Source organism: Colius striatus, chromosome 1 (assembly GCF_028858725.1).
Source record: "Colius striatus isolate bColStr4 chromosome 1, bColStr4.1.hap1, whole genome shotgun sequence".
In the NCBI taxonomy this organism is placed as follows: domain Eukaryota; kingdom Metazoa; phylum Chordata; class Aves; order Coliiformes; family Coliidae; genus Colius; species Colius striatus.
In genome coordinates, this window is record NC_084759.1 from 181549850 (window position 1) to 181572235 (window position 22386).

The 22386-nt window shown below is 34.8% G+C and overlaps 1 protein-coding gene across 2 annotated transcripts in view; it reads right to left on the reverse strand.

Annotated features, from left to right (window-relative positions):
* Positions 1 to 22386, reverse strand: part of CTTNBP2 (cortactin binding protein 2) — an 83757-nt gene that overhangs the window by 22650 nt on the left and 38721 nt on the right. For both annotated transcript variants that reach the window (XM_062017758.1, XM_062017766.1), the window contains exons 5-10: positions 16582 to 16785; positions 11223 to 11322; positions 7934 to 8084; positions 7104 to 7358; positions 4005 to 4122; positions 474 to 749 (exon numbers count right to left, since the gene is read on the reverse strand). In XM_062017758.1, the coding sequence (XP_061873742.1) occupies positions 474 to 749; positions 4005 to 4122; positions 7104 to 7358; positions 7934 to 8084; positions 11223 to 11322; positions 16582 to 16785 (1104 nt within the window). The remainder of the gene's footprint in view (positions 1 to 473; positions 750 to 4004; positions 4123 to 7103; positions 7359 to 7933; positions 8085 to 11222; positions 11323 to 16581; positions 16786 to 22386) is intronic.

The window sequence follows — 22386 nt, forward strand, 5'->3', positions numbered from 1 at the left end:
ACTGTTACTACTAACACATTTTGGCCAATTTCTTATCTTTAAAGATTTTTCGGTTTTACCTTGATTATTAAAGTTATATAAAACAGGAGTAGTTCTACTTATGCTGATGATTTACAGTTTGGATTTACTGCACATTCTGGATATACAGTAAAGATGTACTGTGGGCTTTGCTAGGAATTATTTTCTTTTACCTGTAATACAGATATCTCCTCTAGAGTAGTAAATTGAGTAAAAGACTAAATAACACAGGGCCTCATGGTCGCCAACATGATATTTAAGTGGTTGATGAATGGTACCATTCACATAGCTAGATGAATGCTTTCATGCCAGCACTGTTCAAACCTTCACAGATACTATTGGTCTTCATCTAAGCTTTAAAAGATCCAGAAATGTAAAGATATTTTTATCTTAAAAGACTTCGCAAATTCAAGAAATCCCCGTTTTCACTTTTCTTATCGCAACAATGTTGATACCTAGTTTGACAGATAATATACTGCTTGCACTGAGGCCAATGTTGGATTCTGCAACAGCATTAAATGACAGGTCTTCTAGACTCCTCCATCCATCAGAAGCGATTGCTTGGAAATGGTTTGTCACTGCTTGACTCACTGCTTTTGAAAAGTCATCCCATGATGTCTGTTTGCGGATATTTAAAGCGCATATTGTGTTTTCTGTATCAAATTCCTCTGTACCAGAATGGACTGGTTCAATGCCACTGACTGAAATCCTTACAGGCACATTAAGAGCATCTGTTGAGAAATAGAAAGCTGAGAATAAGAAAAACTGTAGAACTCAATTAAAGAAATTTATTATCAAAGACCGATACCATCTAATATTGCAAAGGAAAGCTTCAAAATAGCTACTGCTACAGAAAAGTCAATGCTGCAGTGCAGCAAAGAACACCACCACAAAATCAGAGCAGTGATGAAAAACAAACATGAAAGCAATCCATCTTCTTTTACATTACGAAAACTCAGTATTCTCATGCTTAAAGAACAGGAAGCAAACCAAAACTTACTTAATCTTTTATTTCCTCTTTATGGACTAATTCTTTATAAATTAAGATAGACAGTAGGTAATGTCTTAAGATTTCAGTTTATAGGGGTTGTGCACATCTTTGTTATCAGTGCAGAAAGGAATTTTCTGGCACTAGTGCACAACTGGAAAACACAGCTGAAACAAATGCTTTTAAATAAAAAGCTAAGAGCTAAGACAGAAGATTATCTTGAAAGTGTAAATTTGTAGAATATATTGGCAAAATATTTTAAAAAGAAAGCAGGAAATTTACATGCACATTCTAGCAACTAAATTAATTTAATGAAGTTATTTTAAATCTCGCTGTTTGGAAAACGGAACGCAACTCAACAGATGCAGCACTCTATATGGATCATTTATCTGACTAAAACTGAAAACAAAGCTATCTTCTAATTTTATGCCAAAACAATCCCTTTAAGAAATTATCTCTGAAATAAAACATGTACCACAAAAAAATATCAATTATTGTGAAATCCTGTAATATAATCTTAGTTTTGCTTTTGGGTTCAGAAGCCTAATCTCCATCTGCTACAAGCCAGTGAAACTTCTCTGATGTGAGAAAAGCTCTGATTGAACCTCACTATCCTACAATAGGGAATAGATTACTCAAAGGCATCCTTCAGATGTGGGATTGTGAGAAATGCATCAAAGGCTTGCCCTTCTGATGGCTGCACCTCAGGGAAATAAGCAATGACTACAGGAAATATGGAGGGTTCTCTACAAGGAAACAGGCCCCTAGGACAGAGGTACAGTGTATGCCTAAATTTCAGTGCATGTGACGTCTGTGACATAGCTGGCAATCTGTTGTAGCACATCCTTCTGTGACACATGCATGTAGGCCCTTACAGCAGAAACCTCACTGAACCATGGGGAAGGTAGATGGTACATACACAGCTTACCCAAAAGGTAGTCTTGGCTTGTTGACGCGTATACCCAGATAAGAGTGGTGTTTCCAAGCTTCCATAGATCAGATATTGTGGGGCCAGAAAAAAACTAATTATGATTGCACTAAGGCTTACAAAATGATTCCAGGGTGGTTCACTATTTGAACCACACCTCAAAAATGTGTGGTTTCCCAACGCTTCCTCTAAATGGGAAGAGAAGACGTTGAAATCTAAAGCTGTGGTCCTTCATGTGGGCTCTGGAGAAAAATTGGTAATGGAGGGGGAAGAGAGTGCCAAAGCAGGAGAATTAGAAGCACTATGGAGTTTAATAGCCTGAGTAACAGATGGCCTGGACCATGTGTATTTACGTGAGTGTATTTACACCCACTCCTATGTAGTCTTCAAGGGATGCACTGAATGGCTCATCTTTTGGGAACAGAATCAATGGGAAGTAAACCGAGTTTCAGTGTGGCAAGAAGAAAGATATATGGGCTGCAGTGTTCTGTTGGTGTCCTTTCTGTGTGCCCCTCCAAAGTATTTAACTTCACATCCCACAGAAGCCAGGTACACAGAGAGCATGAGAGCCTAATACATGCAATAAGGATCCCTGATTTTTTGTACCTTTGGACCAGCAGTCTTACTCAAAATAGAGGCCTTTTTTTGCACCCAGAGTACTCTAATATACACTAGAAGGCTTAGCCTGGCAAGTATACATCTTAAGTAATTGGACCAGGTATGCTTTTGGGGAAATAAATACTTAAGTCCAATGGGTACTTCAAAATGACACTTCAAAACTGCTTGGCTTTAAACATGATATTACTTAAAGAAAAGGGAATCTGTGGGATGTTGAGGTTAACTGATAGAGAATGTTGTATAACTGTCAATAATGCCAATATCTCAATAGAAGAAGCTCACCCAAATATGAAAGAAGTAGCTGATGGCATTGGGTAATTGTTCCAGCCACTGTAACCCAAGGACTGAGTTTGCCTCTCTTCCACAACCCCTTGGGACTCGTGGGCTGGGAAAAATTGGTGGCACAAATTGGAATGATGTTATTGACTGGGTTTATGCTAATAATACTCACATTAGCCATTATCAAGTATATGATCAGTCGTTTGCTCTCCTCTGATTCTTCTCTATCCACTCCCTTTATCCTCTGTATCTACCACCATCATGGATGATGTTTCAGCCACGGAGAAAAGCAGACTACAGAAGCATTTCTAATAAAAAATTATTTATGTTCCCCTTCGTGCCCAGGGTAAAATGGTAAGATATTATAGTAGCTGAAGGGGGAAATCAGAAGCAGTTTCCCTAATTTGGTAATAATTGGTGAACTTTACTACCCATATCCCTACATCCCACAATACAAACAGGAAGAAAAAGTGAATAAATGCAAAGCATACAAATCTGCAAAGGCAATACTTTTGACTATACAGAGAAATAGAAAACAAAAACTTATGAGTGGATGGACTAAGTTCTAATCCAAGAAATATACAGGTCATTCTGCTCTACTGATTTTTGAGAAAATTTCCAGAGGAAGAAGAAGACAGAAGAACAATCTTTGGACAGAAGTAATAGATGTTGGGAAAAAAAAAGTAGTTTGATGTAGTCTCCCAGACTTTTTCTGAAGAATAAAACAATCCCCTCAACAATAAACAAGTGACAAATAAAACTATGCTCTAAAAAGTGATTCAGATATGGCTAGATGATTGTCTAAGCCTGAGGAAATCTGACAGCTGCCCACCACTGATTTTTCTGCAGAAATGTGAAGAAAATAATAGCTTTGGAAAAAAGTAATTACTAATATTAAATTCAGAAAGTTTAAGAGAATATGGCTGTTGCACATGTACAATATAAACCGTCTTTTCAAATGTTTTAAAACAAAGACATAAGTCATTTAATAGCTTCCAATGACATTTTATCATATGCTATTGCAAAATTTGGAGAATAGAAACTTACTAGGTTAAGAAAACTTAATTTTGCAGTGCCAAAAATGTGACAGCTACTCTTTTAATATTTCTTATTTTTGTCTCACAAGCTCTTTACTAAAAACATTTCTATATAGTGCTGATAGCAATTACTTACTTAAGTTTTCTAGGAGATGTTTGCAATCATCAGTAGCAACATCATGCAATGTTCGATTACACTTATCTTTTCTCTCAGCCTCTAGTCCACCATGGCTACAAAGGATTTCTAGACAGTTCTGCAAAGGTAAGAACTGAATTATTTACTTATCCATTTGCTGCATTAAAAAGTTCTATCGATATGCAGCTAGACTCCTAATTGAAATTCTTAAACATGCACTTCCAAATATAGTCAGCTACAGAATTTCTAGATACAAATGTCCAAATGATGTTCCTCACAGACTTGAAAACTAGGAGTAAAAGTATTTTGTAGCAGACTTGAATTTCGTCTCAAATCAAGCTTTTGAAAATCCAGAACATACGCAGACAGGCTTCTACAGTCTCCAAAGCATCAAATGCTAATAGGTTGAACTGAGAAACTCTCAACATCTGGCCACTAGTTTAGGTTTTCAAGTTAACAAAAAGAAGTCAAATTATGGATCTTATTTTGAACATCTTTGCCTCAATCAACTCTAAAAATGCAATTTTAAAGCTTAAAAGCAGACTATCTGTCTAGTTGCAATCCATAAAACCAGTTTTCACTTTCCAATTCACCAACTAGGAGTTTCCATCGTGCCTGACATCTGAGTGGGACACAGCAAAATCCTTTTGAAATCACTTTTCAAGCCTCTTCTTTGGCAGGTAAACCTGAATTTCTGCAAGCACAGTAACAATGTAGTGAAGTAAAAATGCATTTCTATTAATGCCAGAGCACAAACATTTTGTGGATGCCAATAACATGATGCCTTTTTAAAATTCAAAGACTTAAGGTTGTATGCTAAATAAAAGCAAACAATTAATTAGGATTAATTAGAAACAATCTACTAACAGATAAATTTGGATTGGTACGATCATATTTTAACATGAAAAAAGAAGTAATAACATTGATCCTCCCAAACTATCAGCGGCCATGGCAGAAAGCCCTCACAAAACTACACTCAAATGTTGATTGGATCAGCAATCAGAAGATTGATTAAGTCTTGATTTCTAACAATTATCCACTCAGCAACAATACAGGTGGCCTTGACAAAAGCTTTCTCATTTTCAGATGTGCCTTTCAAAGACAGATATCCATATTAACATAAAACCCCATACCCTTAGAAATTAGTTAATACTGTATTGATAACCTCTGAGGTTCACTGCAGCAGAGAAAGCAAATCTTGAAAACACAGAGAAGTAGCTTCTAAGTGCTTCAATTCAGAACAGTGGCTTCTTGCAGGTTTGACTACTGTTACCTATTTTGTAGCTGTTCTAACAGAATGGCTTTTCTCAGTATATCTGATACTCTGACACCTTTCATAAACCTAACAGTCGTATTTTCCTGTGAAATCAAATGTCACCAGATTGTGGTTCCAGCACTCATAAGAACTTTTAAAACAGCAATTAGCTCACTAGCTTTGCCAGAAGAAAATTAACCAGAAAAGAGCACGTATTTTCTTGCCATGTTAGTAATTTAACTCTCTCCCAAATGAGTGCAATGAACAGCAAAGACAGTAGAAGTCAAAGCACTGAACAGTGAGGCTGAAAGTAGGAAGTAAAGAAGGAAGAAGGAAGTGGGAGAGAACAAAGAAATGAGGCTTATTTCCTTAGTGAAATGAGAATTTTTGTTGGCTGTTGCCCATGAAAGAGCAGTAAAGACACTCTAGCATAATTCATCTGTAAAGAAAGGAACCTATTGATTTCAAAAGAAAAGGGTGCAGGTGCCAGCATGATTTATATGCACCTATCATGTAGTGTCATGAATCACATGCAGTGAACATAAAAGATTAGAGAATGAAGCTGAAGTGTTAACAGTACTTGAAGATGGTTATTAAGCTTTAGCTTCTTAATACCTCAAACACCTCTCATGTCAATAAATGCATTTAATCAAATACAATTATATAAAGTCCTTGTACAACAGAACCAGGAACCTGACTGTCAGCTATGCATTGCCTTCATCACTTCAGAGAATACCCTCAGTTATCAGTGTAGATCTTATTAAGCAGTTGACTTGGAATGTGCTCAGAAACTCAAAACCATGAGTTATTCATGAAAGGTATATGTGAAGACTTTCAGTGTCAGAGCCTTTAGAGAACACCGAGCCAAAGCCTCTTTTAGACAGTAAATAAAACCTAGGTTCTCGTATGTATTTGTAGACTATAACAAATACTTTAAACTCCATGTAAATTCAGAAGAGTGGAAACTGAAATAGGAGCCTGTACCTGCCCAACAAACACTGATAATAGAACACTGACTTACTTTGTAATACAAAATGCTGAGTAAGCAATGACTGGTCCCTAAAAGATCCATAATTTAAGTAAATCAATCTTAAATCTGTGCATATTTTGAATTTACCATAGTAAATGTATCAGGAAAAAAAATTATCATGATAGATACTGAATTAGATACATAATCACAAGCTGTTTTTCAAAGTCTTGGACTGTATTTTCCTAAAATTCACTCTCTTCTGTGTTTAACATCCTCTATTTTCTCCCTGTGTAAAAGTTTCACAGTAAGGTCTGACAATCGTCATTAAAAAAACCCCCAAAACCGTTGGACAGTCAGTATTACAAGTGTAAATCTTCTGATGACAAATCTTTCAAATAGTATCTATTTCCACAAATCTGTTTATTATCATTAGTTAGACTACCAGGTCATTCTCCCTGTAACCAGTTATCCCAACCCTCAAAAAACTTATTCATTGCTGGCTAAAAAGGCTGCTCAAAATAACAAATTAAACAATTTATTGCTGCACATATCTAATTGTGAAATTAGTACATGACACCCAATGAACTGTCATTTAATATGGGATTGATCTTAACTTTGAAAATCTGAATCTCAAGTAATCATGTTTTCTCTTATTGTTCTCCCAAATGAAATAGGCATTAAAATATGACCACCCCATTTGACACTCAACTCATTTCCCACTGGAACTATCTCTTCATCTCTGTTAAATCAAGTGTGACAATAAACTAGATAACAAACTTAGATTTGACATCTAAGTTTTAGTTCTTCAAAGAAAATAAAGGATTTATCTTGCCTAATTCTGTGAGGTTACTGTAACTTGTTCACATAGACTGACCTTAAAGCCTTTTGATGCTGCTATGTGGGCAGCAGTCCAACCCTCTTTGTCAGCATGGTTGATGAGATCTGCAGAAATAACAGGCTTTACTCTACTGCTGTAGTTGTCTTCTCTCTTCTCCAAATCAAAGTAGTCTAAATTAGGCTCTGCATCAACCAAAGGGTTCCCATTTTCTGTCATTCCATAGTACATAAGGAGCTTGAGACTGTCAACATTACCAGAATCTACTGCTGCATGAATTGGTGACCAGCCATCCTAAAAACACAAAAGCAAAAGGCACGTTCACACCAAACACACTGAAAAATGTCTGCAGAACTTGTACCAGAAATGCACCTGAATGGAAGGCTTTGTTCTCTAGTTGATATAATTTTTTGGACATATTCTCCCATTTGTGATATTTGAGACTCTACAAAATTGGCTGAAAAATATAGGGGTGGGGGTGCCCTCCAGGACAACAATAAAGCAGCCTAACATAAAAGGTTGAAGCAAAATCCCCATCCACACATCTCTACCATAAAAATTAGTCAAAACAGAAGAGTTCGTTTTGCAAATCCAGTGTTGAAGAAAAGTCTGCAGCAGACTGCAGGTGGAGTCTGAAATATGTAAAATGATACAGAGGCCACATAATTTAGGAGATTTTAGACAATACACATCTTTAAAACCCCCAGAACATATGATTAAAAGCACAAAATACCAATTCAAAATCCTACGGTTTATTCCAGCTTTAAAGAAAACTGTAAATAAATATTTAAATGTAAATATTTCCTAGCTGTTTGCAGGTATTCAGTGCTATACTAGGTGCTTCAACTTGACATATTATTTGAACTTACACTGGTTTTTACTGTTCGATCTGCTCCACCTTCCAACAGTAGCTTAATACAATCGTTATTTCCATTTTTACAGGCCAGGTACAAAGGTGTCTGTCCTCTTTCAGCAGCATGGTTAATATCAGCCTGATACATAATTAGTAATTCTGCACACCTAGAGCAAACAATAAGGTAGTAAAATTATCTTAAACACTCAAAATCTTTTTATAATTTTAAACATTTTAATACTTTTTAATAAAATACAGATTTTATAGATACAGAGCTATCTGTGATTTTATTCATAACATATTCACCACTATATACATAAAGATAGAAAATTATGTTACTTGAAAGCCATAAATCTTAAACTACTATAGCTGCAGTTAAAAGCTGGGAATGCAAAACATTTAATTCTACAAGGATAATAAAAACTTGATGACAGCTGTTTAAGAAAAACCTGCAGCTGAGCAAAAAAAAAAACCATTTCTTTTATGGCTATTGATATTTTAATTAGTTTTAAAAAGAAAAAGAAAAGGAAAAAAAAAAAGAAGGTCCAGGATTGGCTTTAGATACAAGCGAGAGAGACACTCGCCTCAGGGAGTGTACTTCCTCACAGCTCTGCAGCAATAGGTCCACTTTTCTTCCCAGTTCTTGTGCCAAAGTTGGCTTCCTTTCCCTTCCCAGACCCAGCTTTTCAGCAACTCTCAAGACTTTAGAAAAGTGCCAGTCTATTCCCTCTGCAGTTCAAACAAGGGCTGTAAACAAAGGCAATTCCCCATCTCTCTGGCTCAATAGTTATCAGTTCATAGAAACAGAACGATATCAACCATAAAGCCTCAAGGTAATTCGTCCAATGACAAATAACCACTGGTTAGGAGATCATGCTGTAACAAACAGGTTGATAAAATATTTTTTAAAAAATATAAAAATATAAGAAGTCACAGATTTAAAAAATCACAGGTTTGGTGTTTTTTTGGTTTTGGTTGTTTTTGTTTTTAAATCTCTTTCTGGTCAGTTTTTATTTAGTCAGCAAACCAATCAAGTTCAAGATCAAATACACAATTTTATAAAAGAGTAAAGCAGATAAATTTAATATTAATTACTTAGGTGCACTTTCTGAAAATACTCAAATGAACAGAAAAAAATAGAAATAACATTCTACCTATCAGATGTTGAACACGTATCCTAACCTTACAGTTACAAAAGTCATCTTAAGATGTGGTCATAGTAAGATACTTCCATAAAGCAACTCAGTTTCTCAGATTGAGTTTTAAGTCTGTTATGTTAAAAGTACTTGTTTTGTTATTTTGTATTGTAGTCAATGCTTCTGGAAATATTCCATTGACTTTCAACCTCAAGGTCAGGTAAGGTCAGCCAGGCCTGGACCATGTAGGAAATGAATTTGAAAATTTCTCTTTTCTGAGTTGGTGATGTTAATGAACAGCCTCAAAAAACTATCATTTTTTGGTGGGTTTATTTGTGGTTTTGTTTTGTTTTTTGGGTTTTTTTTCCTGACAGTGTAACTAGGGCTGGAACAACAGAATTGTCTCAGTTCAAGAATAAGGTTAATGAACATGTCACAAGGAACTGGCAAGCAAATCTATCACAGACAAGTACTGTGCTATAATACAAATAATACAGGCAACATAACATAACACTTGAAAGGGGACAGACTACACTATTGCCCTAAATTTTGTCTATGACAGAATTTTTCTGAGCCAGAACTTTGAAGTGATCAACAAATCAAACAGCCTGAAGCATTCATAGTGTCCCTGATATATTTTGGCTGTCCCCATTATTATTCCATGTTCACTTTTACCATTAGGTTCCTGTTTAGTATGTAAAAAAAGTGAAAGCGAGAAAAGCAATATTATACTACATCAGATCAGTAACTCTAAGGGAAAAAGAATATCAAGTCTGCAGTATCATAACACAGCAGATGATATGTAGCAAAGTGTTATTAGCATAACTCAGAAAAACAAATAGCATCTTGTTTAATGAAAGTCTAAGATATTTATTTTAGTAAGAGACTATAGAGTGTCTTTTTGGTTTGTCTTATCCCATGTTATTTTTATGGATTTTATGTAAAACTCTAAAATATTTAACAAGATATTCCTGTGGTCAAAACACCTAGTGTGAATCTGCTGCCTCTGGATTAAGACTTCCAGTAAAACATTCCCATTAGTTGATAAGCCTGAAGTCCTCTAAGAAGTGGCAACAATCTCTGATGATCCTTATATACTCATGGAAGTGCATGAGACAGACAGAGATCCCATTCTTTCTCATTTTTGGGCCTGTCACAGTATGTTCATAACACTCAAAGACTCTATGTTACTATATATATATCAGAATAAAGTCCTTAAAAATAGGAAACTGTAACATTGAAAATAAAAAAATTGAAATATTAGCAAACCCAAAAATACATAACGCAAAGGTAAGGCCTATAATAAGGATTCCTATCCATGTTTTTTAAGACTATTTGCATTTCTGAAATAGTTTTATCTGGAAGAGGTTATCTAATGGTTGTGTCCAATTTTCCTTTGTCTTTATTTTCTATGATTCCATAATACACAGTAAAGCTGCAGAGATGAAATGAAACATCAGCCTTTAGTTCCTCTAATGAAGGGAGGAAAAAAATGATCATGTGGATGAATTGTTGTGTACTGATTCTCAGCACAAAAAGAAAACAGAATTTTCCAATTATGCTGTCATAAAACATCAATCTATCTAAAGGGGCTTAAAAAAATTAAAAGATGTTATTATAACTACTTTTTGAAGAATGTTCTGAGAAATATTCTTTGACTCATATAATTTTCTGTTTTTCAAAGTTACTGATACAAGAAAAACCTTAAAAAAACCTATTTTGCTGTTTAAAGCATTTGATTCTGTATCACTCAGGAGAATACTCTGGTACACATTCTTTTGTCTCCAAATATGATACTCATAATTCTCTATGCTTCAAAAAATCAATGCAAAAATTCTTTCTTTCCTCCTTCCTCTGTTAATACTGCATTATGGCTGCTAAAGAAGATGAAGAAATTCAAAAGTATGATGTCCATGTAGACCAGTATCATATATGGTAACTGAGCACACATTCAGCAACTTTAAGAGCTGCCATTGGAAACAAAAAAAATGGAAAATATTAAAAGCAGAATGGATCATGAAAATGAGTTTCAACAGATGCTTTCAATAAATGATAGTTAAATACATTTATAACTAAGAATGCAACGGGAATGTAATGAAAAAATTATATAATATAAAGAGTATAAATTTGAATAATGGACAATGGGCAAAATCTTAAGACTTCACTTACTTGAGATGTCCTTGAGCAACTGCTGAACACAAGGGTGTAAAGCCATTTTTATCAGCAGCATCAACTTGTGCTTCTGCGGTCAGCAGCAATCTCACACAATCTGTAAATTGAGGAAAAACATAGACCAATGCAACAAAAAGAAATGGTTAAAACTAAGAGAAGTTAAAACCAGCTCAAGGGGCAACAGTAAACACTCTTTTTGACTACACATGACACAACTTAACCAATCAAAGTAGAAGCTTGGGAAGTGCTTTGTAGGAGAGAGGAGAGAATTGAGTCCACAACTCTTTAGCAAAGAAAGGCCTGGGTTGGGTTTTACTGGGATACAAATAGGTGCCTATGGCTGGCAACTTCCACAGTGTTAGCTAATTTACCTCCAAAGTGGGGCTATCTGGCAGTCCCTAAAGGTAGCATAGTCCCACTGGTAACCACATGACACGTCCCTAAGACAACATTCACAGCGAAGATGCTCACAAGCTACGCATAACTCAAGCAGCACACTCGCCAGCCTTGTTTTAGGACATTTTGACTTGGGATTACAATGACAAATAAGCTATAACTCTAACCTTACCAAACCATTCCCATTCATATGTTTCCCAAATGACATGCTAAAAATAGCAAGTGTGATTCCACCATCCTACAGCTAAATTGAGATAATTAATTACATAGTAATTAGACTGCTTTTCATTCACAAATTGGAATGTCATTTGATGCAATTACATTTGAAGAAAATACTTCATCTGCTCTATAGTCTTGCAATTGGTACTAGACCAAAATAAAACAAGCCTTTTGTAGCTGAAACTCCTACTTTGAAAATAATCTCAGCTAGAGCACCAATTATAAACTCCTGACTTGATTTCTGAGCAAGCTTAATGGACTCTGTTCCAGCACTGAGTAAGATCCAAGAGCCAAGCTTTGCTAGTGAAACGTGTATTTAGAATTACTTAGAAATCTGACTAACCTAAATCTTTCCTGAATGTCTTTACTCCTGTTAAAATTCTTTCAAATATTAATGCCAATGTCATGGAGTTGACTGAATAAATAATGTAACATTAAGAAATAAGATTTTAAAACACATTTTAAAATAAACTACCAAGACTTCACCTGTAATAAAGCTCTCAGTTAACTAACTTACCATTTCCACTTGTAATATAATGTCAATTAAAATGAAATTATATTCTCAATCACTTTGTAACAGAAAAAACATTCTCTTAACGACTTTTTTTTCCTCTTTCCATTGTCAATCCCAGTCTTATATTAAACAATTAGCTTGAAAATACAGACTCCTGCTTGACATCACAAAATACTTCTAAAGTTTATGAAGGATGCTAGAAAATTTTTCTTCCACTTTCAAGTATTTGGATAGAATACTCTTTGGTTTCTTCACAGAGCAAACGTTAGCCATGCAAAAGCCATAAAGAATGCACAGAACAAGACCACCTTTCTAGAATAACATGGTTAACTCACAAGTCTTGACTGGCAGACCATTTATGTGTTATCTTATCTATATGAAAATAGTGTTTCGATGAAAATCACTGAAAAGAGCTGTTTATTCTGAGGGGCAGGTGCAAGCATGAGGAAATGCAGTTACTTTCTTAAGGCGTGTGGTAAGCACTACATGACCTATTCTGGTGGCATATCAAGTAAAACAGCAATCATCTCCAAGAAGCCTGAATGGATAAAAGCTACTCTGGATGGACTTTTGACTGGGATTTGGGAAAGCGCAACTTGGGTCAGTCTAGGCTCGTTAACTCCAGTTCACTGCTGTCTGCCACAGAAGTAATCAATCAGAGGTGGAGAGGAATAGGCAGAAGGGTTGGCACAAGACAGACATCAATGTTGTCACTCAGTTAAACGTTTTGGTCAAAGCAAAAGCAAAACATGGAAGCGTATTAGCACAAACACCTGGAGTCTTTACTGCTCTCCACCACAGCTGGGTAGTTAGTTCTTCCAGAGTGCTGGCAAACACCATGCAGATACATCCAGTAGCTTGGCAGAGCTGACTCCATGTAGCTGTATGTCTCTGCACCTCACTCCTTTCTACTTCTCACATCATTCCAGTTTTTCCTATCAATCAGGGTGTCACAGCCTCCAAATACTCAGGATAGAAGAGAGTCAATTATACCATAAATGTACATGATTAGTACATAGCTGAGCCCAAAGGATATTTATTATTATTTTCTTCACATATCTCAATTTCAAGAATCTTATTATTTCATTCTCCTTTTCTCAGGCACCTTGTGTGTGGCAGAGAACGGTCAGGATTGACAATATAATAAAGATATGTAGATATATTAGCTAAGTTAACTTCTGCACATGTTAACAAGTGCATAGTAGAATGAAGCAGCCTTGGCTTTGTTAATGGATCAAATCAAGAAAACCTGACAAAACAGTCTGTTCAGCCATCCCAATGCAGTGGTTAAATCATAAAATTAACTGTTTCCTCCTGTCCGTTCAAATACAAAGAAAGTAGTGTATATTTCTAGAGTAAAGTTCTTTCTCTCAGACCTATAGAACTGGGGACAGTGTGCACAGGAAACAAAGCAGCTGCTATGAGCTTCATGTGCTGGAAAAACCCTCAGCTGCAGCTCTCAAAAGGCAACTGTTTATGAACAGGAAGTCTACACATTTTGCAAAGTGGACAGATAAGGAAAAATATTTCAGTGCTCTCTTTGCTTGTGTAACTCAGCTTTTCTCTACAGACTGGGCTGAGAGTATGTAACAGCTGCTGCCACCATGCTGGTTACAATGTGCTCTACCATTCTTTTAGTTATCTACACATCTCAAGTACTGTATTTCTTCACTGAAAACGTGTGGAGATCATTCACTTTCCACTCTTCCCAGACTATGCAACATGGTGTTTGTTTCTGAAGGGATGTACTCACTATGCTGCCTCTTAATGAGTCTAGAGCTACTCTTTTCTTCTGGCCAACTATTTTCCACAAGAAATCTTAAAATCTGGTTAGTTAACTTAGAAGAAACAAGCAGTCCCGGAAATCTCCTAATCTATTTAGTCATTAACTCAAGATTGAAAATATTCTCAATAAATCCAATCATAGTGAGATCATCCACTAGGGTAAACTTATGTCTTACACCTTATGGTTGGACTTGATGATCTGAACCTAAAAGATTCTATGATTCTAGGGAAAAGAAAACCAAAACAGCCAAAAGACAATAACTTACCACTGACAATCCTACTCAATGCAATGAAAAAAATTTGTATAGTATATTATTTTATCCTTCTTAAAGTTACATGTGTCATTTGTTTCCACCCTGATTAGTGAAAAAAGCTATTAAAGAAGACTTTTAAAAACAAGCCATTTATTCCTGTGCTTCCTTCTTAAACTTACATATTTTTACATAAATTTGTTTCTAGAAGTATCCACTTTGAGGAGGTGTACTTACGAACAAACTGCAAATAATAAAGGATTACATATTAAAGTTAGGCACAAAAACCTTTGTACAAAAATATTATTAATCTATTCCTCTCAATTTTCATATGATGTATTAAGGAGCCATCAATACTCCTGCTGTGTCATTCTCGCATTCAGAATTCACACAACCCATTTAGTCACTAAAATGCAATGATTTGTACAAGAAACTGTTTTTACATCCTGTCAACTGTACATAGAAAGGCAACACTAAAAGCTTTGTAATATAGTTTTTATCTTAAAAAGTAAAAGATCCTAAACAATTACAAGATGCATATGCATGTATTTGGTTTTTTTGCTGTGTTTTCATACTTCTGTCAAGTACCTTTCTTACTTGAAATTTTGACAATAAAACAAGAAACCAAATTGCGTTTGCTGTCAGTAAGAGCTATTCAGCAACTGAAATTGAAAATCAAGGTGTTTGCTTTGAAAGATTTTAGGTGATTTTTAGATGAGTAAAGAAGAATTGGGTCAATTATGGTCTCCCACAAACACTAACGATGATAAATAGATGTAAGCCTAGAAGAATCCACAGAACATCCATTCAGCAAGGAGAGAAAAATAAATCTGCACAGTGTAATAATCTTGGTCTCTTAATACTGAAGATAAAAACTTGGAGAGGAAAAAAACTAAGTGTCACAGGAAGAAAATAAAATAAAAGAATTTTCCAACATTGTAAGGGTCTTGGCAACAGCAAAGAATCTGTCAGATTAAAAGGCCCGTATGTTCCTATGAAGTAAACCACAGCACCTACAAAGCAAAGACAAAATACCATCCCTACGTCTGGTAGCAATATTTACCCTGAACATGTCAGAAAAATGTACATTATCTGCCTAGCTATGGATTTTGGATCCTAACTTTATTTTTATTTTTAAATACTTGTGAATAACAATGGAATAGTCTTTCCAAATACTATTTTGATCTCTGGATAGGGATTTTCTAATTGTGTCACTAGCAAACACATTTTTAAATAAAACCACAAAGTACTCTTGAAAGCAGTGGCTTTAAAGGCCCTGTGTTCCACCTTCTATTGTGAAATAAAATCTTGACTTTACTAAAAATTAATGGATTTCATCTTTGGTGTCCAAAACAGCATAATAATATTATTTGCAATATAAGAATCTAGGAGATTTTCACATATGCAGAAAAAACTATAGTAACTTGTACTCGAATTTTAAAGAAAGCTGCTGTTCAAGAGTGGTATGTTAACAGACTGAAAAGTATTGCTTGGAGTTTTTGTCATGAAATTCATATCTGTTACTAATCTTTACCTCATTTAATAAATACATTCATAAAATAAGAAGACTGGCTGTTGAAAGGTTCAGAGATGCTATATCCTTGAGACTGAGAGTTGGGAATACAAGAAGAAAATTGTTAGCTCAGTAGAGCCTAAACAACAAAGGTTATTTTATCTAGTTTAAAAATAAAGTCAGCTCATTTTCTTTCCCGAGTAAAACACTACTCTGAAAACATCTTCCGTCATTTTCACTGCTGCTGCAGAAGATCAAAACACTGGTGATGACCTATTCTTTCCTGCTTACTCCCTGTAGAGGAAATTTTTTTCTTTCAAGTTGCCTTTGCTACAAAAGATCTTTAGTTTGTCAGAGAACATTGAGTGATGGTATCTGGTAGCTTTTTATAGGAAAAGAGTAGAGAATTAGAATGGATGTTCCTGCAGAATGTTACCACAAGCAAGAATGCTTTCTGTGTTTCAAAATTCTGGCTCGGGGAGCACTGTTAGAACATACATATGGCTTTGGGCATATAATCGATACATCTCAGATTCCCTTTTACTTTTCAAAAAACCCCATGCATTTGACTCAAAAATTTTAAATTTAATTTAATTTAGTTTAAAAAATATTAAAATTTTATGAAAGAAGCTTTCACAGTTTCACATGAACGTCATAACAAAACTTAATATCACTTACCTGTATGTCCATTCGTAGCAGCAGAATACAAGGCAGAATAGCCATCTTCACAAGAGTAATTAATGTCCAGTCCTTCTTCATTAAGCAGCATTGATAATAAAGTGACATTTCCCTGGGCAGCAGCTTGGTGAAGAAGGGTGGGCCTGCCACCCAGGGGGACAGGACCACCACTTGTTAACAAAGGGGTTAGGGAGGAAGACCAGCCTGTGAGTTAAAGCAACAGAGTTAGATTGAAGATACATAAATAAAGCTCTGCTTTTTCTGTGTTCTTTTAAAAATGAAAACGGATCTTCATAAATTATGTTATATGGATTTGTTAGTTTAGCACGAGTTTTATGATGATGCTTTGACTATACGTCAAAAGGTATTCTCAAGAATAAAAACTGTGTACAGGGGTGACAGTTAATACAAATGAACAAGATCTCGTTACAAAGGGTTAATGTGAAACTCGTTATGAATTGCAGTAGCAGCTGGATGTCTCAAAAAAATTTCTTACAATTTAAAAAGTACTGAAAGTTTTATACAAGTTCTAATTTAACTGCTGATATGCTGGGAGGGTTTTTTAAAGTATCTAAAGGAAGGTTTCCAACATGAAATTCTTATTTTCATGTGAAATTTCACCCACTTTTACAGTCTTGGTGCAAACTAAGTATTTCTATCTCACCTCTAGCTATATGGACACACTGTGCAGAAAGCCCTTAGTAAATGTAAGTGCCTTTCAATAGGTTCAGAAAAAATGTCGAAACAATTTACAAAAATAATATAGAAATAAACATATCTACTATTTAACTGTACCTTTAAGTAATGCTGCTTTTACTCATACTTAAAGAACACATTTTAAAATGTTCCAGTGTGAATGAAGAACACATTATATACAATTTATGAGGGAAAGCTCTCAAGTCACTCCATTAAAAAATAACATTCAATTCAAAGCTTTGAAAGCTTAGGAGTTATCATGGTTAATGTTCTGTTGATTACTTATCAGCTTTATTAGGGAGTTTGTTAAGAATATGAAGTTTGCTGCATAAGGCATAGAAAATTTTGTGCACTCTTCCTTGACCAAGGACTGCAAGAGAAAACAGGAGATAGATTTTTTTTTCTTATTTTCACTATTATCTCTAGAAAACTTCACATTTCTCTCTTGAATAAATAATTATATATTGTATGGCCACACATAAACTATTACACAAAGTTGAAATCTGACAATACAAAGTAAGTTTACACAGTTTTTACTATGGTTCTGCAACACACAAGACTGAAGCAAAGCTGCCAGGCATTACCTCCGTCTCCTTCAAGCTGATCAAGTGCTATCCAACCTCAAACACCTAAAACTAGACAAAGCAGGCGGCCATAGCTCTACCATGCCGGGATGATCTTTTCTACATTTTGGAAAACAAAACTTAAACTTATGGATATTCCCAAAGGCATTTTATAAAAGCAACAGATATGGAAACCTTGCACGATCTGGACAAATTTTAATTAAGATTCAGATTTTATACAAGAATCCATCTTCTGAGAAGCACCAATTAAGAACATGTAGTTTGATCCCAGTTCAAAGCAAACAAACAAAAATGCTTGGGGTATTTTCCTATTTGTTTCTAAATTCTAAGCTAAATTTGTAATTTCAAATTAAGTTTAGTAGTTTAGTATGTAAAGGAAACGTATCTGTAGTTTTTTCACAATGTGAGCTTATTATTCAACTCATTTATTTCATATTGACGATAAAAAGTTCCTCACTACAGCTCTGAAAGTACTTTTGTAAATCCAGCATTACACCAATGGCAAACTGTAAAGTTAACTCTACCCATCTTCATGTAAGTTCAGTTCTAAAGCTACCTCCTGAATATTAATACTCCTACTAATTTGTGTTTTTCCGATATTTTTAATCAGAGGATTGTGAGGGTTTTTTGAAGTTTGTAAAAAAAATAAGCAATATACAAACAAAACTACAGCCTTAAAGTGGTAAAAAACTATAGATTTATTTCCACTTTCAATATGTGAGAATAGTTAACTCTTACCAAATCCCAAGAGTTCTGAAGAATAACTTTCCTTCTTCCTTTGCATTATAAAAGCTTTTAAAAATTTCTCTAATCTTTTGTTATTCTTTGAAACTAATTTTGCTGCAGCTGTTGCTATATATATTAACAATTTTTAAATGGTACAGTAGTTTTTACTGTCTTGCCACGGTAGTTAACTGATAGTAGATGCTGCACAGGTGACACTTGAAATACTAACATTGTCCCAAGTTAAATTGGAACTATTTGGGGGAATCTAGGGAGCCTGCCACTAAGCTTTAAGGATGAAGTTTACTTTGTCAAGCACTTCTAGGTTTCCGGGTTCCCCTCCTCATTGAAAATAGTGCTATTTTTGTGTTGTTTAGTTTTTTTTTTTTTTAAATGTACCATTATCAGAAATGCCAAAATACAAGATTTTTTTTCCTGCCATATGTAATATTTAACTTTCATTTCAACTCCTTGAAATGAAAAATAGATATTTTGCAATTAATTGATTAAATTCATTATACTAGGTTATCATTAGATGAAAACCTTCTAAAGAAGAAGTGACAAAATCCAGGTAAAAATATAAACATAAACTTAGCTTCTAGTAGCAATGTAAAGCAATATAATGTAACAAAAGACATTAACATTAGAAAATAGCAAGAAATAAGGTACACCAATACAGATGCAAAAAGCTAGGAAATGTGAGGCATCTGTGAAAGCTTGTAGGACATACAGTGATGAAGGGCAGAGGGATAGACAGAAACAGCTTCTGGCATCAGCTTCAGAATGCGAGATGGTTAATTTCAGAGCCCAGATCAGTCCCTCAAAACCCCTCCTCCCCCTTTAATCTTCTAAGCCAATTGTTTAGAGAGAATAAATCAATCATTATAGTAAATATTAAAATCATACTTCATTGAAGAGTGACATAGGAAGCGCAAAACCAAGAAGAAAGTAAAAGCAGAAATCCCAGGGGTATGAAAATCCAACTGCATAGATTTGTTTCCATTTTGAAGTCCTACAGCCATAGAAACGTAGAAATCCAAATAGAGCAGAAGCATTTTGGCACCAGTTCAAAGGCTGCTGAAGTTAATGAAAACACTGTTGTAGATTTTGAATCAGGCCATAAATGTTCATTGTAAATTCTCTGTGTGCAGTCTGTTCAACATTAATGACAAAAACTGGTGTCTTTTCCTACCAGGGATGAAAAGAGCAACACATAGCACAATGTTCTGTCTCTAAAACAATGTATCGTCTCGTTAATTTATCAAAATGTATAACTGAAATAATTGGTGCTCTGATTTTAAGTTTGCTTTTAATCACAGTTGTCTCTTAATCATAGTTGCTCTTTCTAGAATTGAAAATCCCCTCCTGAAAATCAGGCTGTTGATTAGTTCTTATAGGAATCTGAGTTAACCAGGAAATTGTTTTATAATTAATAAATAGAATACTTCAGTGATTATACTATTATCAATTCTGCTGACTCCACAGTAAAAAGGACACACAACTTATATCGACAACCAAACAAAAAAAAAATTAAAACAGAGGATTCTTTCAATGTCTTTTTAAATTTTTTAAATTTGGTTTGTGCTGTTTTTAAATATATTAACAATTTCTGACTCCAGCTCACTACATACTATGGAGTAAAATATGAATAAGTCATCCCCATGCTCTGCTTTAACTGTAAGTGAAATTAAATTCTAAACACTTTCTGAAAAAAAGTAAATAAACCAGATTAAAATCAACCAGAACATTTATAAAAGTAGTTGAATCTGTGCCTAGAGGCATGGAAATACAGATATGGGAAGGAGATGGCAGTAGTATTTGTTTAAGAAAAGTCATACTTAAAAAAGAAACTGAAAAAAGTGACATTAATTCAGGCATTAATGACTATTATCTTAATGAAAATAGTGCTATTTAGTTTATCTTTTCTAAGATAAAGTCTATTTCCATATGTTTATAAATATTTTTTTCTCAGCATAAAATTCTGAAGGAAATGTCTTTCCATCCTTGCATAACATCTGTTGTTTAAAGTTTATTTAGTTCTGCTGTTTGCCAGAACACTTGGCCAAAATAGTGTAAGTTCCCTTAGAAAACATAAATATGGGAATGGAGAATAAGTGCAATAAAATATAAGCATTAGTTTGGATAAAAGACAAAGGAGCTCCTGAATATTTATGTGAATATTGCAGATATATTTCTTTGAGCTTGTTTGTAGTAAGTAAGGGGAGGAGGTGGATCTGCATTGGCAGTGGGGTTGGACTAGAGATCTCTGAAGGTCCCTTCCAACCCCCACCATTCTATGATTCCATATTAAAATAACATCTCTATCTTAACAAAATAAAACAGCAGATTGCTAATCAGAGTTTAAGTAATATGCAGACTTCAGATTATGGGATATGTTTCTCATTTGCAATTGCAAAACTTCACAAAAAGCAGTGCAACTTACAAAATATGAACAGCATCGAATGCTCAGAGCAAGGGTTATATGGGGATTAAATGAACCCACATGTTTGCATCCTTTCCAAAAACAAGTGTATGGAATGTAAATGAAGAAAGGCAATCTGAACACATAAAGCAGCACAATTAAAGATAATATTTTTGTCAAAAAGTTCATTTTTTTAAGAATTACCTCCAAGCACTGTCACAAATGTCCTAAGAAATACAGACAGACTATTTAATGGAGGAGTCCTATTGAAAAGGCTGGCTGTTCTCCTAAGAAAAATATTTCTACTTTGAAACACAAACTAAAGCAATAACAATAGATGGAATTATGAAGTCGAGTTGTGGTAACTTGACTTTTACGACAGATTTTTTTTTTTTTCTAAAGACCACTTAGTTAATGTAAAATTAACTGAAATATACAGGCTCATTCATGATGACAGAATTTGGAGAAGACAGTCATTTGCCTACGAAGACTCTTCACTTTGAAGTTGATTTTACCAAAAAATTTGTTCTATGTAGATTAAATCTTAATTTTTAAAAAAATAATTTTAAATTCCATTATGGAGACTAATAGCACCTGAAGGCAAATCAGGTCTGTAGACTATTTAGAATACTGTGAGATTACTAATCAATCTGACATGACAATCAGACTCAGCCATGAATAAGAATTTAGGATGAAAATTCAGGACATCCATATGGAAAACAGCAAACTAAGAGGCAGCCATCAAATCTCACAGTTGTTAACTCTGAGAAGTATTCAAAAAATGGAAGATAAGATTTCTGAGCTCATCTTTCTATGGCACTGTTCAGAAAGGAGAGAGGATTCTGACAGTATTGTGCCACAGCTAAATGTTAAAAACATGACTAGGTTATTCCAGCAACATGCAGAAAATTTCCAATGAAGTGGAACAGGAATAAAAATTCCTTAAAAATGCAAACCTTGGAACCTCCTATATACACAAGTTTGCTTTTGGAACAGCTTCCCAAAGACTAGTGAGTGAATTCAACTGCCTTAAAAGACAGTGGGACAGCTACCAACAGAAAGTAGCTGGTTGTGTGATGGAAGACCAGCTCTGCAGGCATTTTATACGCTACAGATGATGACATAGAGACTAAAGTTATGAGGCACTGAAGTACCATAACTGAACTGAGAATAACTATTGAAAGTTTAAGACTGTTCAAACAATGCTGATGAAGGTCTAAAGTGTTCCATGACTGTGTATATCTTCCTCACTGCAGTGTAAGTCGGGCTAAAGAGAGGCTTCTACTGAATTTTCAAATGCTATTGATCCCAGCGGGAAAATAACATGGACAAAAAGATTTGTAGGAGGTCTACAATTATCTGAAAGGTAGATCAGGGATA